At 38.0% G+C, this 18,817-nt stretch overlaps 1 protein-coding gene across 2 annotated transcripts in view; it reads left to right on the top strand.

Moving 5' to 3' along the window:
- MICU2 (mitochondrial calcium uptake 2) overlaps positions 1-18,817 on the top strand; it is a 143,781-nt gene that overhangs the window by 99,594 nt on the left and 25,370 nt on the right. For both annotated transcript variants that reach the window (XM_061374588.1, XM_061374587.1), the window contains exons 3-6: positions 7,172-7,203; positions 7,319-7,394; positions 12,011-12,058; positions 16,218-16,300. In XM_061374588.1, the coding sequence (XP_061230572.1) occupies positions 7,172-7,203; positions 7,319-7,394; positions 12,011-12,058; positions 16,218-16,300 (239 nt within the window). The remainder of the gene's footprint in view (positions 1-7,171; positions 7,204-7,318; positions 7,395-12,010; positions 12,059-16,217; positions 16,301-18,817) is intronic.

Genomic DNA, 18,817 nt, shown 5'->3' with positions numbered 1-18,817 from the left:
TTGCTGTGTTTCTCTCCCTTGATTCTAAAGGGAGCCTGGGGTCATTAGTCAGGATGATATTTGTAAACGGAGCTAATGTCTTTTATTAGACCAGCTGCTGTAAGTTGGAAAAAATTAGACAAGCTTTTGGGCATATGAGCTCTTCTTCAGATCTGAAATAGGAGCAGCAGATTTCAAAGTTAATTATAAACCCTTTTCTACGTCTGTTCTTACACCATCATAGTTACAGCAACACACCATAGAGATCAGTACCTTGGATTTAGGCACCTAATTTTTAGATGTCTAAATGAAGCCAGAGGAACCAAGCATGAGCTGCTTATTTGGAAGTTTGAGGATTTACATTTCACATGACACATTTTTCCTCTGGATGCTCTCTCCAGTTCTGAGCTCAGAACCCATGCAGGGTTTGGGCAGCCTCTTCTGCTGGGGAGATGCTCATCTGCAAATACTGCTTGGCTTCTTGCTGCCTGTTAGACTTTTCCAACCCAAATTGTTCTATGATTCTGTGTTTTGAAAGAACTGTGTATGGTATGTGTCATTGCAGTGCATTTCATGTGATAAGCTTGTAAGTTTGAACCTATTCTCAGCTTTTACTATCTGCAGTTTTGGTATGTTATTAGAAAGAGAGCGAATCTGGGAGCAAGTCACCTTCCCTGGTTGGTACTTAAGGAAAAGGAGTTCCCCTGCCATCCCTGCACCCCCAGAGACCTACAATCCAGTCCGGGTGAGGACTGAGCTGCTCATGTGCTCTGCAGTGAGCACCACAATGTCTGCTTTTATGTTGATGACTTTGGTTATTTTGGAACTCCTGGCAGCACTGGTGACTTGGTGCTGCAGTCTCACACAGTTTTGGAAACTAGCTTATAATTTTCCAATCTGTTTCAGTTTCCTAAAGACTGTCATCCTTCGGTGCATTCTCCCTGCTTCAGCATCCACCTTTTTTACCTAGAGCTCCCTTACTCACGGAGAAACCTTCTGGTATTAACTGGCTCTGATGCAACTGCTCCTCTGAAATGGAGATCTGCCAGTGCTGGCCTCGGCCCAGAACTGTATATTTCTCATTTCCTCAGAGGAACAATTGTTCTAAGTAAAGAAGGACAGATGCAAAGCTTGTTTTGTAAAGTATATCAGAAGCTCCTATTATTGCAAACTGCCTTTTCCACTGGGCATACTTGGATTTTAATTCAGGTGGTTCAATTCACTAATTCATGTGATTGAAATTACTTTTATCAATTATCTTTCAGTGGAGCAATGCATTAGTTCAGTAAAAGCTTTCTAGCTGAAGTGGATTTTTAATTCATTTAAATGGCACACTCATTTATTACTCAGATTTTAGTTTGCCAGAAGCTGTCATAGCAGTCTGACCACTTGGTTTGTCATGCTTTCAAAAAGTTGTGGGGTTTTTTTGCCCTTTTTTTTTTTTTTTTTTGCTATCCTTGGTTTATCTCTGGTATCACCAACTTTCAAAAGGCGTCCTTAAAGGACTAATTACTGGCTTGAATTTTTGCCCTTTACATTATTGGTTTCATTAGCAGTAAGTACTTTATAAACGCATAGAAGAGGTTTAAAGAGCTGAGAATGTAAATAAGGCAGGTAAACAAAGGAAACCTTGTTCGGATAAGGTACTTACCCAGTATGGTTAAAAATATCTGAGAGAGAGATGGAAATGAAATACAGGCTATTGAATTTCAATGATCTTCTGTTTTAGACTAATTTAAACAAAAACTTTAACAGGATCTCCCCAAGGATATCAACATACATGGTTCTTAGCTAACCCAGTTTGCTGGCACTCAGGGCAGGATTCTGAGAGTTCAGCTTGTGTAAAAGCTGGCAGCCAACTAGATGGAGAAATACAAATTCTTGTTCCAATGGGAGGCAGAGCTTCAGGGCGGGCTCTGCTGTAAGGGGATGAGCTGCACACAGTGGTTTGGGTTTATAAGATGCCCTGATCCTCAGATTATGAGTGTGGTGAGATCAGATCCAGCACAGAAGTTTATTTCACTCATCATTTTGTGGAATCAGAATTTGTTTGAATTGTGACATACTTAAGGGCATTCTTGTCTTAATTTTTCATGAAAAGAAATGGTTTCCTAATACCTCACTATGACTTCAAACAGCAAAGTTAGCAACGATTGCCATCTAAAATTTAAAAAAAATGGGAAACAATTTCCTTTTTTTTATTTTTTTAACTTATCACTGTGTCTATCTGAAATGGAGCTAGAAAGAAGTCCTGGTCAAACTATCTCAGTGACTTTGCTAATAAAAGGGTAAGGAGTTTGTTCTCCTCCTAGGATAAGATACCTATTTTACACTGTTCTTATTAGAAGTTAAGATTGTGGAAAAAGATTGATTCATAAATTAATTTTAATTTTCATATTACAAAAATAGAGCAACTTGCAGACCTAAAAGTATATTTTCTTGCAGATAGTAGCAACTTCTCTACTTTTGCTTTGGTATTTGATCATTGTTTTTGTAATGGTTGATCATAATGATTTTGTTCGCTCTTTGGCTCTAACGTCCTGTGTCAGATCTAAGCCTTTCCTTAGCTGTACAGATGTAAATGGGTGTTACTGAGTGCAAGTGTGTACTTGTTTAATTCAGCCCCTTCCTAATGTTAATCCTAACATTGATGTCAGGTTCATTCTACATCTTAGTGTAAAAACCTGATAGATGGTGGAAACATTTCTATTGTAAGAAATGTATGTGACAAAATACCCGGGTTTGCCAAGGGCAAATAAAGGCAAACGTAGCTGCTCTTGGCAGTGTTTTCGTAATTACAGTTGTCAGCTAAGTTTCTTGGCTAACCACAGAATTTGTGGACTTCTAAGTAGACTTGGTATTCATTCAACTTAAAAAGCTAATATGGCTTTTTGTCCGTGAAAGGTGCATCTGTACCTCATTGTTGTTTCATGGATCCGATACAGGTGGTGAAAATTAGATGACAGCATCTGTAAAATACGTAGGGACCCTTAAAAATACTCACTGTCCTTCAAGCCAGAATTCTGTCACAGTCTTGGCAGGTCTGGGGGAAAAGAAAAAAGTTGTTTTTCTTCTCATTCATTCAAATTCAAAACAATAAAAATTCCAAGTTTCTTTTCTGATCCCAAAGTAAGATCGCTACTACTACTACAGAGTTCTCTTCATATGTCATTAATTTTACCTATTAGTAAGAATCTATCAAGATAGAAGAATAAAACTATAGAAAAGTGCATCATACAGATCTTTCACTTACTAGATTAAATAGTTCCTAATAATTGTAAGCATTGCCTATATTCCTTAAAGAGATACTTATATCCTGATATATTTGTAGTGACAGCATCAAATTTAATTGATATGAAGGAAGAGGCTTTTCTTTTTTCCAGTGTCTGAACTGGCTAAGAAAACTGCTCATACCTTTGCAGTACATTTTCTGTGAGAGGAGTTAACCTTCTTTTGCTAATTGTTGTAGATAAGGCCTTAAAAGACCTGGTTCCTCAGAGGGCTGCACATTTGCTATGGTAGCATGCAATATTAGCAGAGCTTTCCTTGTTGGTGTTTAAAGGGATCTCATTGTTAGGAAGTGAATAGTTGGGAATAAATGGAAAAAATAAGCACCAAAAGCTAAATTATTATTCAGGGAATATTATGAGTGCTACAATAAAAGTAGCTAATGTTTCCAAGTGAAAGCTGAGATTTAAGTCTTCACAGATGATTTTATATGGTGACAGTTTCAGTATAATATAACTGGATTTAATTCTTAGCAAATGTCAAATAATTACTGGAGGCTACTCATTCTCCAGTTGAAAATATTACATTATTATAAGGTTTTATTCCAATACCTTACACAAATGGCAATATGAAAAATAACACTAGTGTTCCAGTTGTCGGTCTTCTTAAACTAAATTCCTGACCTGCTGGTGCACATGCTGACATCTGTATGCCATTTTCATTTGACTAGGTTATAAAATATTTTGATTTTTAAGCTCATTTGAGAAGAACACAATTAAAAGGCTCCATATTTATTACTCTGCTGTATTTACTACTTAGAAAATAGAAGTACCTTTGTTTATCTCTCAATCTGTCCCTTTTTCCTCTTTTTTATTGTAGTAGCCGCCCCTTATGTAGTCAGCTGTAGCAGGGACCAACTCTCACCTGCCTTGTTCTGCCTCTCACCACATCTTGGGGTGCTGTGACTGTCCTCTTACTCTTCTGCCACTCAGCAAAGGCTTCCTTTCCTCCACTAGTCTTTTCACCCATGCCAAGTCAAAGGTAGCATGAACACCTCTGTACTGTTGTTACTGTCTTTTCAGCTATGAAAGAAGTCAGTTGGCATGTCAATATCTTAAATGCCATCTCACAGCTAAATGCAAGAGAGCAGATACTGATGGCTTCCACAACCTTGTGTATGAGCTCTAGGCAGTTGCAGTTGTGAAAAGAAAGTGCATATGTCTACAGCTGAGTACCTGAAGTTTTTCAGTTTCTTTGCTGAATATAAAATGAAGAAGAGAAATATGGACTTAACCATAGAGCCTCACAAATTTGGCCAATTAGTGTCTCAACTGTAGCTCCCAGTGCTTTCTCCTTATGTTGCATCAGTTATGCATGCCTTTACTGTTCCAGCTCGCAGAGTACAGCTTGTCTCCATTGTCCGCCTGGATGCTGACAAAAGGCTACTGCCTGGTACACTGCTGTAGTAGTGGGTACTGTCCCAGATGTGATGCTCTTGGGGCCACAGGAGAGTGGAATGAGTGGAGCTGCTGGTGTATGGCTGGCTTCAATACGGAATGGTTTTCCCTTTTTTATTTCAGATAGTGTTTTCATCAGGCTTACAGCCTGACTCATTTCCTCCTATAAGGCTTCCTGCTATGTGGGTCTCCCAGAGCTGAAAAAGCTGCTGTAGCTTAATTCCACATTGAAATACGCTGTACAGAGATGGAGACATTTCAGAGCTGAGATCTGAACCACTTAATTACCTAAATAGCCATTCATTATAATGCTCTGCAGCCCTGCGCAGTGTTAAAATGGTGTTACGTCGCACTGCTCAGGATTCAGCCTTACTGGATGTCATGATTTTTCCTTGTTTTCCCAAACCATATTAGTCTGACTTCCTTTATCTCAACTGAGACAAAGTAGAGTATTTAATACATCCTTTGAGCTAGAATGTATCTATCTGTGTACCTTTAGAGAGATATATATATGGGTGAAAATACATATACATGCACTGCACAAAAATGTATTCATCCACAGTAACAGGTGGTGCTGGTAACACCTGTTGCTGGGGTCACTCAACACTCCGGTATTAAAAACCTAATTTTTGTTGCTTATAACTTTTGTCAAACTCAAACATTTGGGTTGAAATGTTATGTGCCAGGTGTCTGCCTTAGGCTGATTTGGGGGCAGGGAGAGGAATTTATCATCAAAACTGTTATTCCCAGTTCAGGGAGCAGAAGCCAGGGCACTGTTTTGCTTGTGCTGGAAAAGGAACTATTGCTGGTTGAGATGTTTCAGCAGCTTCCCCCATCTGAAGCCAGACTCTGCCAGTGGAGACCTCCTGCAGCTGGACATGTCTTTTGCCAGCATTATGGAAATTCGCTGTTTTACTGAGAAAGCACCTCTGTCTGGCTAAATTACGGGCCTGTGAAAATGCTTGGTAAAAGTTTGTTGATACCTGCCCACCAGCTCCATCATGTCTATTTCCAAACAGCAGTGCTGCACCCGTGACCTTTTGGATGCAAGATGCCCATCATGTGGCAGAGTAAGCCTTGGAGTCTGAGCATGGAGCAGAGGAGCCTGCTGCATGCAGGGCACCAGTCCTCAGAGCAAATACAAGCAGCTCAGATTGTGCTTGCACAGTGTGACTAAATAGAAGGGAATAGTTGGCTGGAATCCAGAGGAGCTGGTGATTAAGGAAAGGACACAGGCTTTTAAGAACTGCATGAGGGGAAATGCTGAGGAGAAAGACCGGTGTGTGCAGTTCTGCTGTCCTCAACATAAAAAGGACATGGAACTGCTGGAACAAGTCCAGAGGAGGGCCACGAGAATGATAGGGAACTGGAGCACCTCCCATTGAAGACAGCTGAGAAAGTTGGGGCTGTGCAGTCTGGAGGAGAGAAGGCTGCGTGGAGACCTCATAGCAGCCTTCCAGTATCTGAAGGGGGCTTATAAGGATGCTGGAGAGGGACTATTCATTAGGGACTGTAGTGATAGGACAAGGGGTAATGGGTTAAAACTTAAACAGGGGAAGTTTAGATTGGATATAAGGAAGAAGTTCTTTACTGTAAGGGTGGTGAGGTACTGGAATGGGTTGCCCAGGAAAGTTGTGAATGCTCCGTCCCTGGTGGTGTTCAAGGCCAGGTTGGACAGAGCCTTGGGTGGCATGGGTTAGTGGTAGATATCTCTGCCCATGGCAGGGGGGTTGGAACTTGATCTTAAGATCCTTTCCAACCCTAACTATTCTATGATTCTGTGATAGGGTAGACAAACTGCGAAGGCATGGAGCTTCCTCACAGTCCATGAATGCAGGATTTCTGAAGTCCCTGTCTAACCAGCTGAAGAGTTCCACTGATAATACATTGCAGTTCCTCAAATGGGTGATTTAGAGAGGAATATAACTTATCCTGCTGCTAGCAGCTCCCCTATTTGAGTGTGTAAACTTGAACCTACTGATAAGCACTTAGGAGTCTGGATGGTTTCATCTGGTGCTGTTTCATGAGGTGGAGTTGTTCAGTTTACTTCTGCTTAATAGAAACATCAACATTTTCAATCTTTTTTCTCTTTTGTTAGTATTTCTTAGTTTTTGCATACTCAACCTGCACTTGAAGGATTATTATGTGAGCATGAAAATCCTTGTCTAAATGCTACAGTTGTTTCTTACTGTATAACCTTGCTTTGGAATCTGTACTACATTTGTAGATCACAGTACATGGAATCCCACTAGAAAGTCAGTCATAGATACCAATGGTCTGTGGTTTCTTCTATGTTGCAAGAGCACTGAAACAGAGTGCTCATATTAGTTTTAAATGTTATCCTTTCTTGATCATTGTGGGAATTAGAAACAAACTGCTTGTTGCAAAATACTCTGTTTCATATTACTTAGCATTTTCCCATAAAAATCTGAATAAATGCCACAGAACCTGATCAAAGTTTAATGTCAGTTTGTTATTGAATGATGATGATTTTTTTTTTTTTATAGGTAAAGCCTCAGCCAAGAAACTGACAAAAAAGGTAAGCAAAATGTTCCTTTCATTCTTCAAAAGAACTTGCATTCTTTCTGTTAGTCAGCTGAATAGACTTCTCTTTGAAAACTGGCTTTATATATTTTCTTGTTTTGTCTTTAAAGGAGGTAGATGCTGCACTGCTATATGTTACCAAAGCTAAACCGGGACCGACCTTTTTTAGAGAGCTTGGTGATAAAGGTAATGAGCAGTTTTCATAGTGAAAAGTACATCTTGCTTTTTATCTCATTATATGATATGAATTGAATGTATTTTTAAAGAAGGTTTCAGGGTTTTGACTTCATTCCCATCTAGCCAGTAGCTGCCTACTTAGCAAAACTCTGTTATGCAAGACAGTAAAGAGGCAGGGCTGGGAATTGAAAGCCTTCTTGAGGTGCTGGAAGTCATGACAGAAATCAGAAAGCCCACTTGGAGAAAAGAGCATAAAATGGACTTTGAAGACTTGTTACTAAGCTGCTGTTTAGCATTTAGCTTAAATGCATGGAAACTAAGACTAAAAATAAAATTTGTATCTAATTATTAAAGTGGTATCCTGATTTCAAGCAGCATGGAAGGTGTCCCTGCCCATGGCAGGGTGTCATAACTAGGTGATCTTTAAGGTCCCTTTCCACCCAAACCATTCTGTGCTTCTTCATCTTCAACAGCAATGTTGCCCTTCACAACACTGATGTGTTTCTGTTTCTTTTCACCCAGCTTTTTCACTTTATATCAGGCTACATAAAGAGAAAACTCTGAGAGCTGGGATGTTGTTTGTTTAACAACAGGGAGCTAAAGAACACCAAATAAACACCTCATTAGCATAAATTAATTGCAGGGAAAGAAACACAAACAAGAGGGTCAAGGAAACCAAATAAATGAGTAATTAACTATTTCACGGTAACAAAGACTGAAATCCCCAAACTAATGAGAAAGACCAACAGTGTCTATTCACAAACTCTGTGGTGGAGTTCAGCCTGCATCCCTTGTCCCATGGATGGTTCTGGAAAATAAAGCTGCCTTTGCACTGCTGCAGTTCCTTGGCAGACATGAGCAACGCTCTCTCCATGCACAGCAGATCTCTGGCCATGGCTGGCAACTTGTGCCAGGAGAGCAGCCCTCGATCTGAGCCTACGGGGTTTTGCCTGCCCTTTGGCCTTATGGCTTATTCTGCCTACAGTTCATTCTTAAATCATTCTGCCAGGGTGGGCGAGTCTTCAGCCAGGTGCCTTGCAAGCTCCAAAATACCCCAGCAGCCCTGAAACATATCTGCACAAAGTTGAACCTTTTTTTTCTGTCTTAGTGAAGGATGGATTTTGTATTAAATAATTATTCCTGCCTTTTCAAATTAATAACCATCTTGTACTTTCCCAGGATTGTGATAATGGATTCCCAGTCATTAATTCTTGGGTGTTCTTTTCTCTATTCCTCATTTTGTAGAGCCTTTCTTTTTGTTGTGGCTGACACTGCAAATCCCCAAAGCATTCTGCCTGGGAAAACTAGGAGTCCGCCAACAGAAAGTGAAAACAGCAAATCAGGACAGATTCCTTTTATTGCACTTCTGCCAGCTGACTGCTTGGCAAAAATGTGGGCTTGGTGATAAGCTCAGACTGACATCTTTTGCATTCTGGACAAGGCATTGATCTCCCCTTGCTTAGTTTGGCATACCCTGTCCTTCAGAGGTCAGGAATGAGTTTGAGACGATGCAGGAATATTCATTGCTGTCATCCATATGTCTCCACAGCACATGGAGTTTTTACAGTATTCGGTCATGATGCCTCTTTAGTGACTTTGATGCTTTTACTTTGAGATGTATTATTATTACGCTTTTAAAATATAAATATTTATGTATTAATACTGCTTTTACAAGTACCAGAATAATAACTTTACACCTGTTCCACTGTTCAGCTGAGTTTATTTTAACTACCTTTAAATTGTTATTTAAATATCAAGTAGAGGGAAACTGTCAGCAGTCCAGTTCATAAAATGCAATGCTAGGGAATTCTGCCTTCTAGTGGGCAGTTTTAAAATTCATGTCATAGTTCGTGGGTATGCTTTTGATTTATTCAGTGATAAAAATATTGTACTATCAGCATTTGCTATCAAGTTTGAGGGTAGAGATTTCTAGGGAGGCATAGGGAGGGTTCATTTAGTGTTAGAAAATGACAGTATTTTGCCGATGCAACTGCAAATGCTTGGCTGGAAGTGTGCTGAGTCATTCAATTTTATGGGAAGCTTTAATTGTTTAAATTTCACTTGGACATGAATATGATTTTCAGGGTTTGGTTTTGTTATTTGAGGGTTTTTTAATTTGTTGCATTGCATCTTTTAATTTGAGTGACTTTGTAGTGATTATTGTAGAATGAAAATAAAATTACCAAAATGTTTAATTTACTTTATGGATAAGGTAATTTGGCTATTCACCTCAGGTAGTAAAGGGACAATAAAATCAAAATAAGACTTTTAATGGGAATCAGACCACAAGTTTAAAAAATTCTTATCTCAAAGTATTTTAGTGTAATCAGTTTGCCAGAAAATGTCAGGCAAGCTGTGGATTTGCTTTAAGGCACTGAAATGGGTTTTAAAGAACAATAAAGATTTGGGTTTTTTACATATTTTCATTATATTTACCTTTTTACCTATTTTACTGTATCAACTTTTCAATCAGCTTACGATAAGATGATGAAAACAGAGTCTGTGACTCACGCAGCCATTTCTTGCAAGGCTGTTCTTTCCAGCCCTCTGCAATTTGAGTGAATAGAGCCATCATGCTTCTTACTTGAGACAGTAAGCAGAGTGTTGTCCTTAAATTGGTCTTTTATTTGCATCCTACCATCTCCAGATAAATTTTGCAGTCTTTCTGCAGAATTTTATAGGGTACAATGTTTCTCATCTACCCATATAGCTAAAACTATCCAGGTGTCTGGCAATTTGTGTCTCAATTATTACAAGTTTAACAATCATGATCTGCCATCTTAATATCTTAATATCTTTTCAGATGCTTTGATAAATATGTTTTTCTTACATGACTCCTTTGGGTATATAATCTCTTCTTTTGTATACCAGCACTGGGCTCTCCTTGTTATATCTCACATAAGCTGCTCGTCTTCACCTTCCAGGTCTTTCTTAGACTCTCCCTGTGCAACGCATCTCAAGACAGCCAAGAGGCAAACTACCAATTCTCCTTGAACAGTGATGGTGGCCTTCAGCACTTGCTGTTTAAAGTGTCAGGCAGGGATCTTTGTGCTGATACTATTGCAGTCCACGAGTGGGTTATGGTTAGGTTTTCTATATAGACTTGAAAAGTTCCTGCCTTGTCTTGTCTTCCTTTATATTATTCCTTCAAACTTTATTTTGCTGTGTCACACACACAGAAAAAAAAAGAAAAACAACATACCCAACCAAAATCGTAGTTCTTTCTTTTTTGTAGAGATCCTGGACACTTCATCTAGGAACACGATTCCAGGTTTTTCAGCAGTGCAGTGATTTGCGTTCTTGCAATGGCAATAGCCCTAAAACTTGTAAGCAAAACTTAAATCTTTGAGGTAAAAGTATTTTTTATTTCCACAAGATTGTACAAGATTGTAGTACTGTGCTGATTTACACATGGTGCATGCTGGATGATAGGGTGAATAGCCCTATTTCAATGGAGAGGAAAGCTGAGATATGGAACCACTGAGTTGGCAACAGGATCACCATTAGACTAGTCTTTAGCTAAAATTTGTTCTCAGATTTTCAGACTTTTGCAGTCAGTAATTTAATATTTCTAAACTCTGGTACTTAAAACTTAGTATTAAGTCACCATCTGAGATCAAATATAAATGCTGTTGGCTCTGCATAGTAATTTATCAGAATTGTTTATCACTGAAACTTAAGTGGATTCCTTATCTTCAATTTACTAAATATAAATCATAAAAAATAGTTTATCTTTGCATAGATAGGCATTTTTTGAACATTTATTTCAAGCAGCTTCATCATTATACAATGTTTAGCTCACAAGTTAAAAGTAGCTCAGTTATTTTCAAAAACGATGTATAAAAAAGCCCTTTCCATTTTTTCTCCAAACATTATTGCAGGGCAGATGGTTCAGATTCTGTTGTTTAACCACCCTCATTATGCACTCTCTATCTTTAGCTTGTATGCTCTATTTTGACGCTATCACATCTTTGTGTTTGTTCAGGCTTTTCACTTAAGTCGGTATTTCAAACAAAAACACTGGAATTTTCCTTCAAAAGGGGGGGGAATACTTTCACTTTGTAGAAAGGACATGTTCCTATTTAAGAAAAAAAACGGAAAAAAAAAAAAAGATGCCTCCTCTTGGCACATGGCCCAGCGGTACTATCAGCAAATCTAGCAGCTTGGCAGCTTTGCGTGTTGCCATGTTCCCCTTGAGAATTAGAGGCAAGCTATTCTCCGCCTTCATGAGCCTGCCAAAGGATGGAGGACTTTGATCCTTGAGGGTAATGTTAGAGTAGTTCTCCTCCCAGGTACTAAATGTGACAAAGCAGATTTAATTTATTTGCCTTTCATAATAATATTGAATGTTTTCAGTGAGAATCCAAAGATTTAGTGTAGGCCTTTTATTAATACCAAATAAACCTTACTTTCTTGATTAGACATGAACATTGATGGATGTCTGGATAGGGAATTTTACCATCAGAGCACTAAAAACAAGTAAAAACTTTATTGTGGCTTACTTTAATAATTATTTAATATTATGCTAAACTATATTTTTCATGTTTATAAGATATGATCTTTCAAGTCTTGCTGAAAGTATTTTGGGGGGTTTGCAAGTCATTTTTTAATTCTTTTGATTTCAGGGTTGATATCTTATGCAGAGTACCTATTTTTGCTGACAATCCTTACAAGTAAGTATTACGTGTAAATTATCAGCTACTAACAGCTTTTCAGTAACTTTTTCTGATATTTTCTAAATTTCTGTGTTATAGGAAAATGTAAAGAACTATCATATGTAGAAAGATAAGGTGTTAATATAAGTGGATATAACTTTGATTGCATAGTGTCATCATTGGTCCATAGCAGTACTTCAAAAATCATGCTATTCCCTGCTCCATGGGATGAGGGAGGTCTGGCAAGTGACTTTGAGAGAGGAGAGACATTGGTTACAGGACCACATAACAAGGGGAAGAAGAACAGTGGGGAAGATGAGTAATTTGTTTCACAGTAGTTTCAGTCATTTTGGACAATGGGACATTAACAGTATAGCTTATCAGTGGTGTAAAAAGCTATTGTGGTGTCTGGAAGGTTCTTGCCTAGTATTCACGTGTTCAGATATGCAAAGGATAATATACATAAACAGCAGAATTCCGCATTGTCTTTTTGTTCTAGCTTTTAATCCTTTTATTTCCTCCTTTTGACTTTATTTCTCCAAGTATTTTGCAGGTATTTCTGCCCCCTCCTTTGCCTCCTTCCTTTATCAGACACTTTTTTAAAAAACGTTTTTGTTTGGTATTTGCTTTATCTGCAAACAGCAGGCGTTTTTATTGTGCATAGAAGTGATCTTGGATTATCTGGGTTTCCTCACTCACACTTACTCTCACAGCACCTCCCAATGCTGTTCTGATGAGATGTAGGTGACACTGGAAAATATTGAGGTTTGAGATGTGTGCAATAAGCATTACTCAGTAAGACCCATAGACTAGTAGTGAAGTAGTCCTCATGCATGTCGATGTAATAGTCCACATGCAGTCTTGTTTTGACTGACTACATAGGTCTAAGATTTTAAGCAAGAAACAAAGCCAGGCATACTCATGGTATCCAGCGGATGGGGAAAGGAGAGAAGGAAGCAGTCGCTGCAATAGAATGTAGATGCTTGAGCGTCATCAGTTCTGTGGCTGAGAGGTCCAAAACTTACACAAATGGACAAATTTTCCTTGTTCTACTAACCCACCCTCTCACAGTGTAGCATAAACAAGTAACATAGATTGCCAGACAGTGGAGAGATTATGTCCAGCATTCACAGATGGTGATGATTGGTGCACACCTCTCATACAGTTTAGGTAGCCCTTTCACAATTTATGTCATCTCTTAGAACTGCATCTGTTCCTACTGCATGGCATGAAGGGTGATTTCTTTGGATATTTCAGCCAGTACACAGTATTAAATAGGGTATGTGCATTAGGATAACATATTTAACATACAAATACACTCTATCATCAGTAGTGTCTGTCCAGTCCTACACACAGCTCAAACGTGAGTTATACCATGTGTTCAGTTGGTTTCTTTAAATCATAAATAATTTGGGCCTAGCCCAGTTAGAAAGTCAATTTTAAAGTATTTGCTGCAACTCAAAAAAGAAGGATTTTTTTTTAAATGACAACCACAACAGCCACATTGTAACTTCAGAAGAATACCTTAATTAAAGTTGCAGTAATAGATGCCAAAGATTCCATTTCTTTAAAAATCAGTGGCAGCTGAAAGTAAATTCATGCTGATTTACTGGCTAAAGTGATTACAAACTTGAAGCAGTATAAGAGCAAGTTGTTCCACTTCTCCAGACAATCAAGCAACATCATTTTTCACAGAATTTACATAGGAATGTATTGAACTGCAAAAACAAAGGCACATTTTCATGCAGGATAAAAATGCAGTGGCCAGTGTTGCTGCTTTGGTTACACAGAGAGTTATCATACAGATCAGTTTGAAAGCAAATGTCAACACATGTTAGTGCCTCTATCTTTGCCTAACAAGTATCCCATGTCAGTCAGTCCCCATTTACACAACCTGTCTCTCTCACTAGTGAGAATTAATTTGAGATTTCTTAAAACAGCCATTAATATTTAAGTGACTTCTTCTAAGTCACCAACAGAGCAATATGGAAATGGGAAGTGGCACCAGGTTTCCAGGGTCCTGGTTCCAGGACACTGCTGACCAGACTGTGCTGCCTGTCATATAAAAGCACTGTAACTCTGAATTTGAAAATGTAATTTTGCAGCAAAGGTCATATTTTGCCCTCTGTGATCCCCTTTTTTCTGTGTGCCTTGTATTATTGCTATCTTTTTTCTTCCAGTGCTGTACTGAATCTAATTTCCAGCGATTGGTTAATGGAGCTTTTGGTAAAGACCTGCCTGGTGAAGGAGCCCAGGAACTGAACTTGTCTCTTTTACTCAAAGCTTCATTTCAATTAGCCAGTCACACAAGTTGACAGGGTGGTCAACGTAGGAATAGTTGGAGGGGAAGCACCTAAGTCTAACCTGCACTCACAGTAAAGATGAGGCTCTTCTGTTCAGATTTTGGAATTTTGCCTGATTCTAATTAAATACAAATATATCTGAGGTAGTCTTTGAACTATGCTTATTTTTCAAGTGCATACCTTTGGGGTTACATCACGTCAGATAAGTATGTCATCTCTGAACAGTGAAAGCAGCTTTAGGTCCTATATTTTCAGTAACAGCTCTCTTATCTGAAAATTGCAACACAGATGGTATGAATTACTATTAAATACATCAATTACTTTTATTCTCTAAATATGCTATAGGATATGCTCATCTTGCTTTTGTACTAGTAACACAAATTTAGTGTGTGGCATTTCCATGGAAAGGAAGCCAGTTTTGAGTATTACAACCCAGTTGCCAGGGAAGGGATCTGCTCTGCAGATTGCAAGGGTATTTATAAAATATCCCTGCATCACAGGGTCGCTCCACAGAGAGCTTTAGTTGGCTGATGAAGATGTAGTTACATTTAAAATGAAAAAGTACTACTTACTTTAAACGTCTTGTTATCACTTAAAAGGAATGGGATATTTCTTTAACCTGTTTCCTCTGCAGAAAGATTCCCTTAAAAAAAAAAAAAAAAAACCAAAATAAACCAAGACTTACAACTTTACAGGGTGGAGCTGGAAGAATATATTTCCAAAAGAAAAACTGCAAAGGCATTAGAGCTTTTTAGAGATACTCCTTCACTGCCCTCATGAGTCCAACATTATTCTTGGGAACACAAATATATTCTAGAGACAATAAGTCTGTGGCTTTCATATTAATGCTTGACTTGACTGGGTTGTGGAATTAATTCACCTGCTACCAGAAATTACTGGGATAAGTGCTTGCTACTGTAGTGAACTGTAACTACATTTCAGCAGCATGCTGCTCCTGTGTGGGCTGGCTAATGAGTGAGTTCAGCTCCTGTAAGCAAAGCAAGATCAGGAAACTGTGGGAAGGAGCTCAAAACACACTGTGTTTTTATAGTGCCTGCAGGACTCAAAACTCACTGCATTTTTGTGTTGAAAAGAAACATCCATTTGGTGAAGGAAATGCAGGGTAAAATTGTATAAAATTCCTGGAAAAAAATCAGCTTGATGGGAGTCATACAAAACATGCTTTTGTCCAAAAAGGCCACAAAGAGTGGTTTATTACATCTCAGTAACATTTGAGCACATTTAGGGAGGAAGGTGAAGGGAAGGAAAAAAAAGGCCTGGGGCTAACACAGCAGGAGCAGGAGCCGAGAGAGCTGGCCACAATTACAAGATCAGTCTGTTTGCTGGGGAAGACTAGGAAAGACTGCAGATACTGGTATACAGTAATGCATGCAAGAACCACCTGAGTGGTACACTAGCTCTTTCAGGCAGTTTGGGAATAATTATTGGTTTCTCAAAGCACTTTCCAGTCTTCTCACCTGAAAACGAGCTGTAATGAACAAGGCAGAGCTCAACTTCAGAAGTGATGTGGGATTAAGGAGCATCTATAGGAGATATCTAAGACCAGGATAGGACATACAACATTTTTTACAGTCGTTGGGATCAGATCGACATTTATGGTTGCACTTAGGCACTGCTGGCATTTCTTGCTTTGCCATTGCATTAATTATCCCTTGAAAGGGTAGTAAAAAGGTGCTCAGAAAAGTTTGGTTATATTGGAGGAGGTACATACAGTTTACTGGAAATTTCATGTACATGCAGAACAATGAAGAACTGAACCATAGGCCTATTCCTTTTGCATTAAATATTTAAATACTAGTGTAAGAGTGAGTGTGTGTGTACTTACAATAAAGATCTTTTGCAATTTATTGCAGAACCCCAGACTGGATTTCAGATTGCCTTTAAAATGTTGGATGCAGATGGCAATGAACAAGTTGAAAAGAAAGAATTCTTTAAGGTATGTGTATTCATATGCATATAAATTTTATAAATGGAGATTCAATTAAATCTTCAAGCCTATTTTTCAGTTCCATCTATGATCACATACCTACAAAAATACTATATAGGAAAGAAGCACACACTAAAGCATTGATGAAGTACTTACCGTGTTTGAATCCACTTTTATAAATGTTACCTTTGACTTTTATCTAAAACTCTGTTATTGGAGAAGTAGCAGTTGGTGTACACCAGTTAATCCCGTGATTAATATGGGAATATGAATAATCAACTGGAAAAGTTTTATTTTCTAACTATTTTGATTATTTTTTTTTTTTTTTTTAATTTACCATCCTCTCTTAGTTCTTACTGTTTGCTGTTACACAGGTTTTTTACCAGTTCATACTTTGGAGAGTAACAGCAGTTTTTACCCTATTTTGTGTAAAATATAGGGCAGAAAGCCAGATACTTAAAAAACAATGAAAATCTTGTTCTGAGGTGTTAAAGAAGAATACGGTTAATGATACAGCTTACTCAACTTTTAAGTATTTAACAGGAGACTGTTAAGTAAATACTTCCTGTCAAAAGTCAAATGCAAAATTAATAAATGTAATTTCTAACAGACTCCCTCAGCTTAATTCAGATCCTCCATTCGTACTGGAGGTGACTAGAGAGACAATTTTATTAGAAGCTGAAAGGGCTACTAGAAAACAAATTATTTTCTTTCATTAGGATAAAGTTAAAGATGATCACTAATGCAACAACTCTGGAGAACCACAGAATCTAAAATTTCTAAAGATATACCAACTGATAGAGAAATTACCAAGAATTTAAGTGTACTTTCATAACCTTAAACTCTGAATAAGTGATGCAGTTGCTGTTAGCATGTTTTGCACTGCTAGCCATTTTTAGTGAGCTGTCTTTTAGCAAGATTACAATCGATATATTTTAAAATATTGTAAAAATGCTTTCAGGCATAGTAGTACTACTTGAAAGTAGTACCTGAAATTAGACCATTTCCCAAGACAGTGTTCCCAGAAGCCCCTAACTGATCCTGCAGATACCCTGCCCTCGTTTGTTGCTGCACAAAATCTTTTAAGCTGGAAGAATTTTCTCTGTTTAAATGTTAATTATTCTGATGATTGAAAGAGATCAAATTCTAGCCAAAGCCATTATTTTTAACCTGCTAAACCTGGTACAGTCCTAGTGAATTGTTATCAGAGTAGCTGTGCCCTCATCAGTGTTATTGATGTATTGTTCATATACAAAACATTACAGGGGAAAATAAGTTCATGAACACAAGTGAACGTATTCAGCCTGTGGTGCCCCTGCACCACAATGCCATGCTAGCAGTACTTCCTTTAGACTGGTATTGTGTCAGTTAAGCAAATAAGGAGACTCTTGCAGAAATACAGCACAGCTCTCTTGGGGAGGTGTACAGTATGTCATATATTTAATATCCATTACCCATTTCATGTAACTCTAATTGAATAAGCCAGTATGAACAACAAGTAGTCATCAAAGCTAGAGGTGAAAACATTATACAAATCATTAAAAATAATTTGATTTCTGTAGAGGCGATCAAATTAAATTAAGATTATTCTAGTTAGATAGATCATTACTTTGCATTTCCTTTATGGGCTGTATTGATTAATATAGGGTGGTAAAAAAAAATGTAAATTGCTATGTCAACTTATAAGAATCATCAGAGAAGTCTCACAGGATGCAGGCTGGTTAAAAGATGAATTTTCTTACATGACTGTATACTTAACATTTATAAATAGTGACTATTTTAAAGTAAAACTTGATTTTTATAGGTTAGCTTTAAAAATAGAATTTTTGGAACATAAGAATGGCCAGGTTGAATGGAGTCTTGGGTGACATGGTTTATTGTGTGGTGCCCCTGCCCATGGCAGGGGGGTTGGAACTAGATGATCTTAAGGTCCTTTCCAGCCCTAGCTATTCTATGATTGTAACCTGGAAAAAAGTGTGTGCATTAATCTCTGTATACGCTAGTTATATATGCATCATAGGATGCTGCTCTATATCTAACAAGTTAGTAGGTTGCTTCTATAATATGTAATTTATCTTATCCCAGTTGGCATCTCAGGAAAATATATCTGAACTATTTTTTAATATATATATAAAATATATATATATTCAAAACTATTGGGAATGGAGTTAGGGTAACACTGTTGCCACATGTAAGAGCTGTGTGATTTAAACTTTGTAGACTGTCTTTATACACTTGTCCTGGACAGCAGTTACCACAAAAAAACTTGCAGAGGTTCATCTGGGGCTGAATGAACCAGCACTTGCCACTGCCAGCAGTTGTGGTGGTTTGGTACAGAATAGCTCTTGCGGTCGTGGAGCATTTGCAAGCACTAATCCCCCTCAGACAACTGGAAGATGTTAAAATCACCTTTTTTTTTTTTTAAGAATGACACAGCCCTTCTGACAGCTCTTGTCTTCTGCAGAAAAGATTGCTTCTTAGTATGTCTTTAGCAAAGAGGCATCAGTTATGCATAATAGGTCTCAT

The sequence above is a fragment of the Neopsephotus bourkii genome, unplaced genomic scaffold (genome assembly GCF_033783945.1).
Source record: "Neopsephotus bourkii isolate Nb327-2 ecotype Australia unplaced genomic scaffold, CSIRO-AGI_Nbou_v1 NB_1638, whole genome shotgun sequence".
In the NCBI taxonomy this organism is placed as follows: Eukaryota; Metazoa; Chordata; class Aves; order Psittaciformes; family Psittacidae; genus Neopsephotus; species Neopsephotus bourkii.
This window is presented reverse-complemented; position numbering and strand designations above follow the sequence as displayed.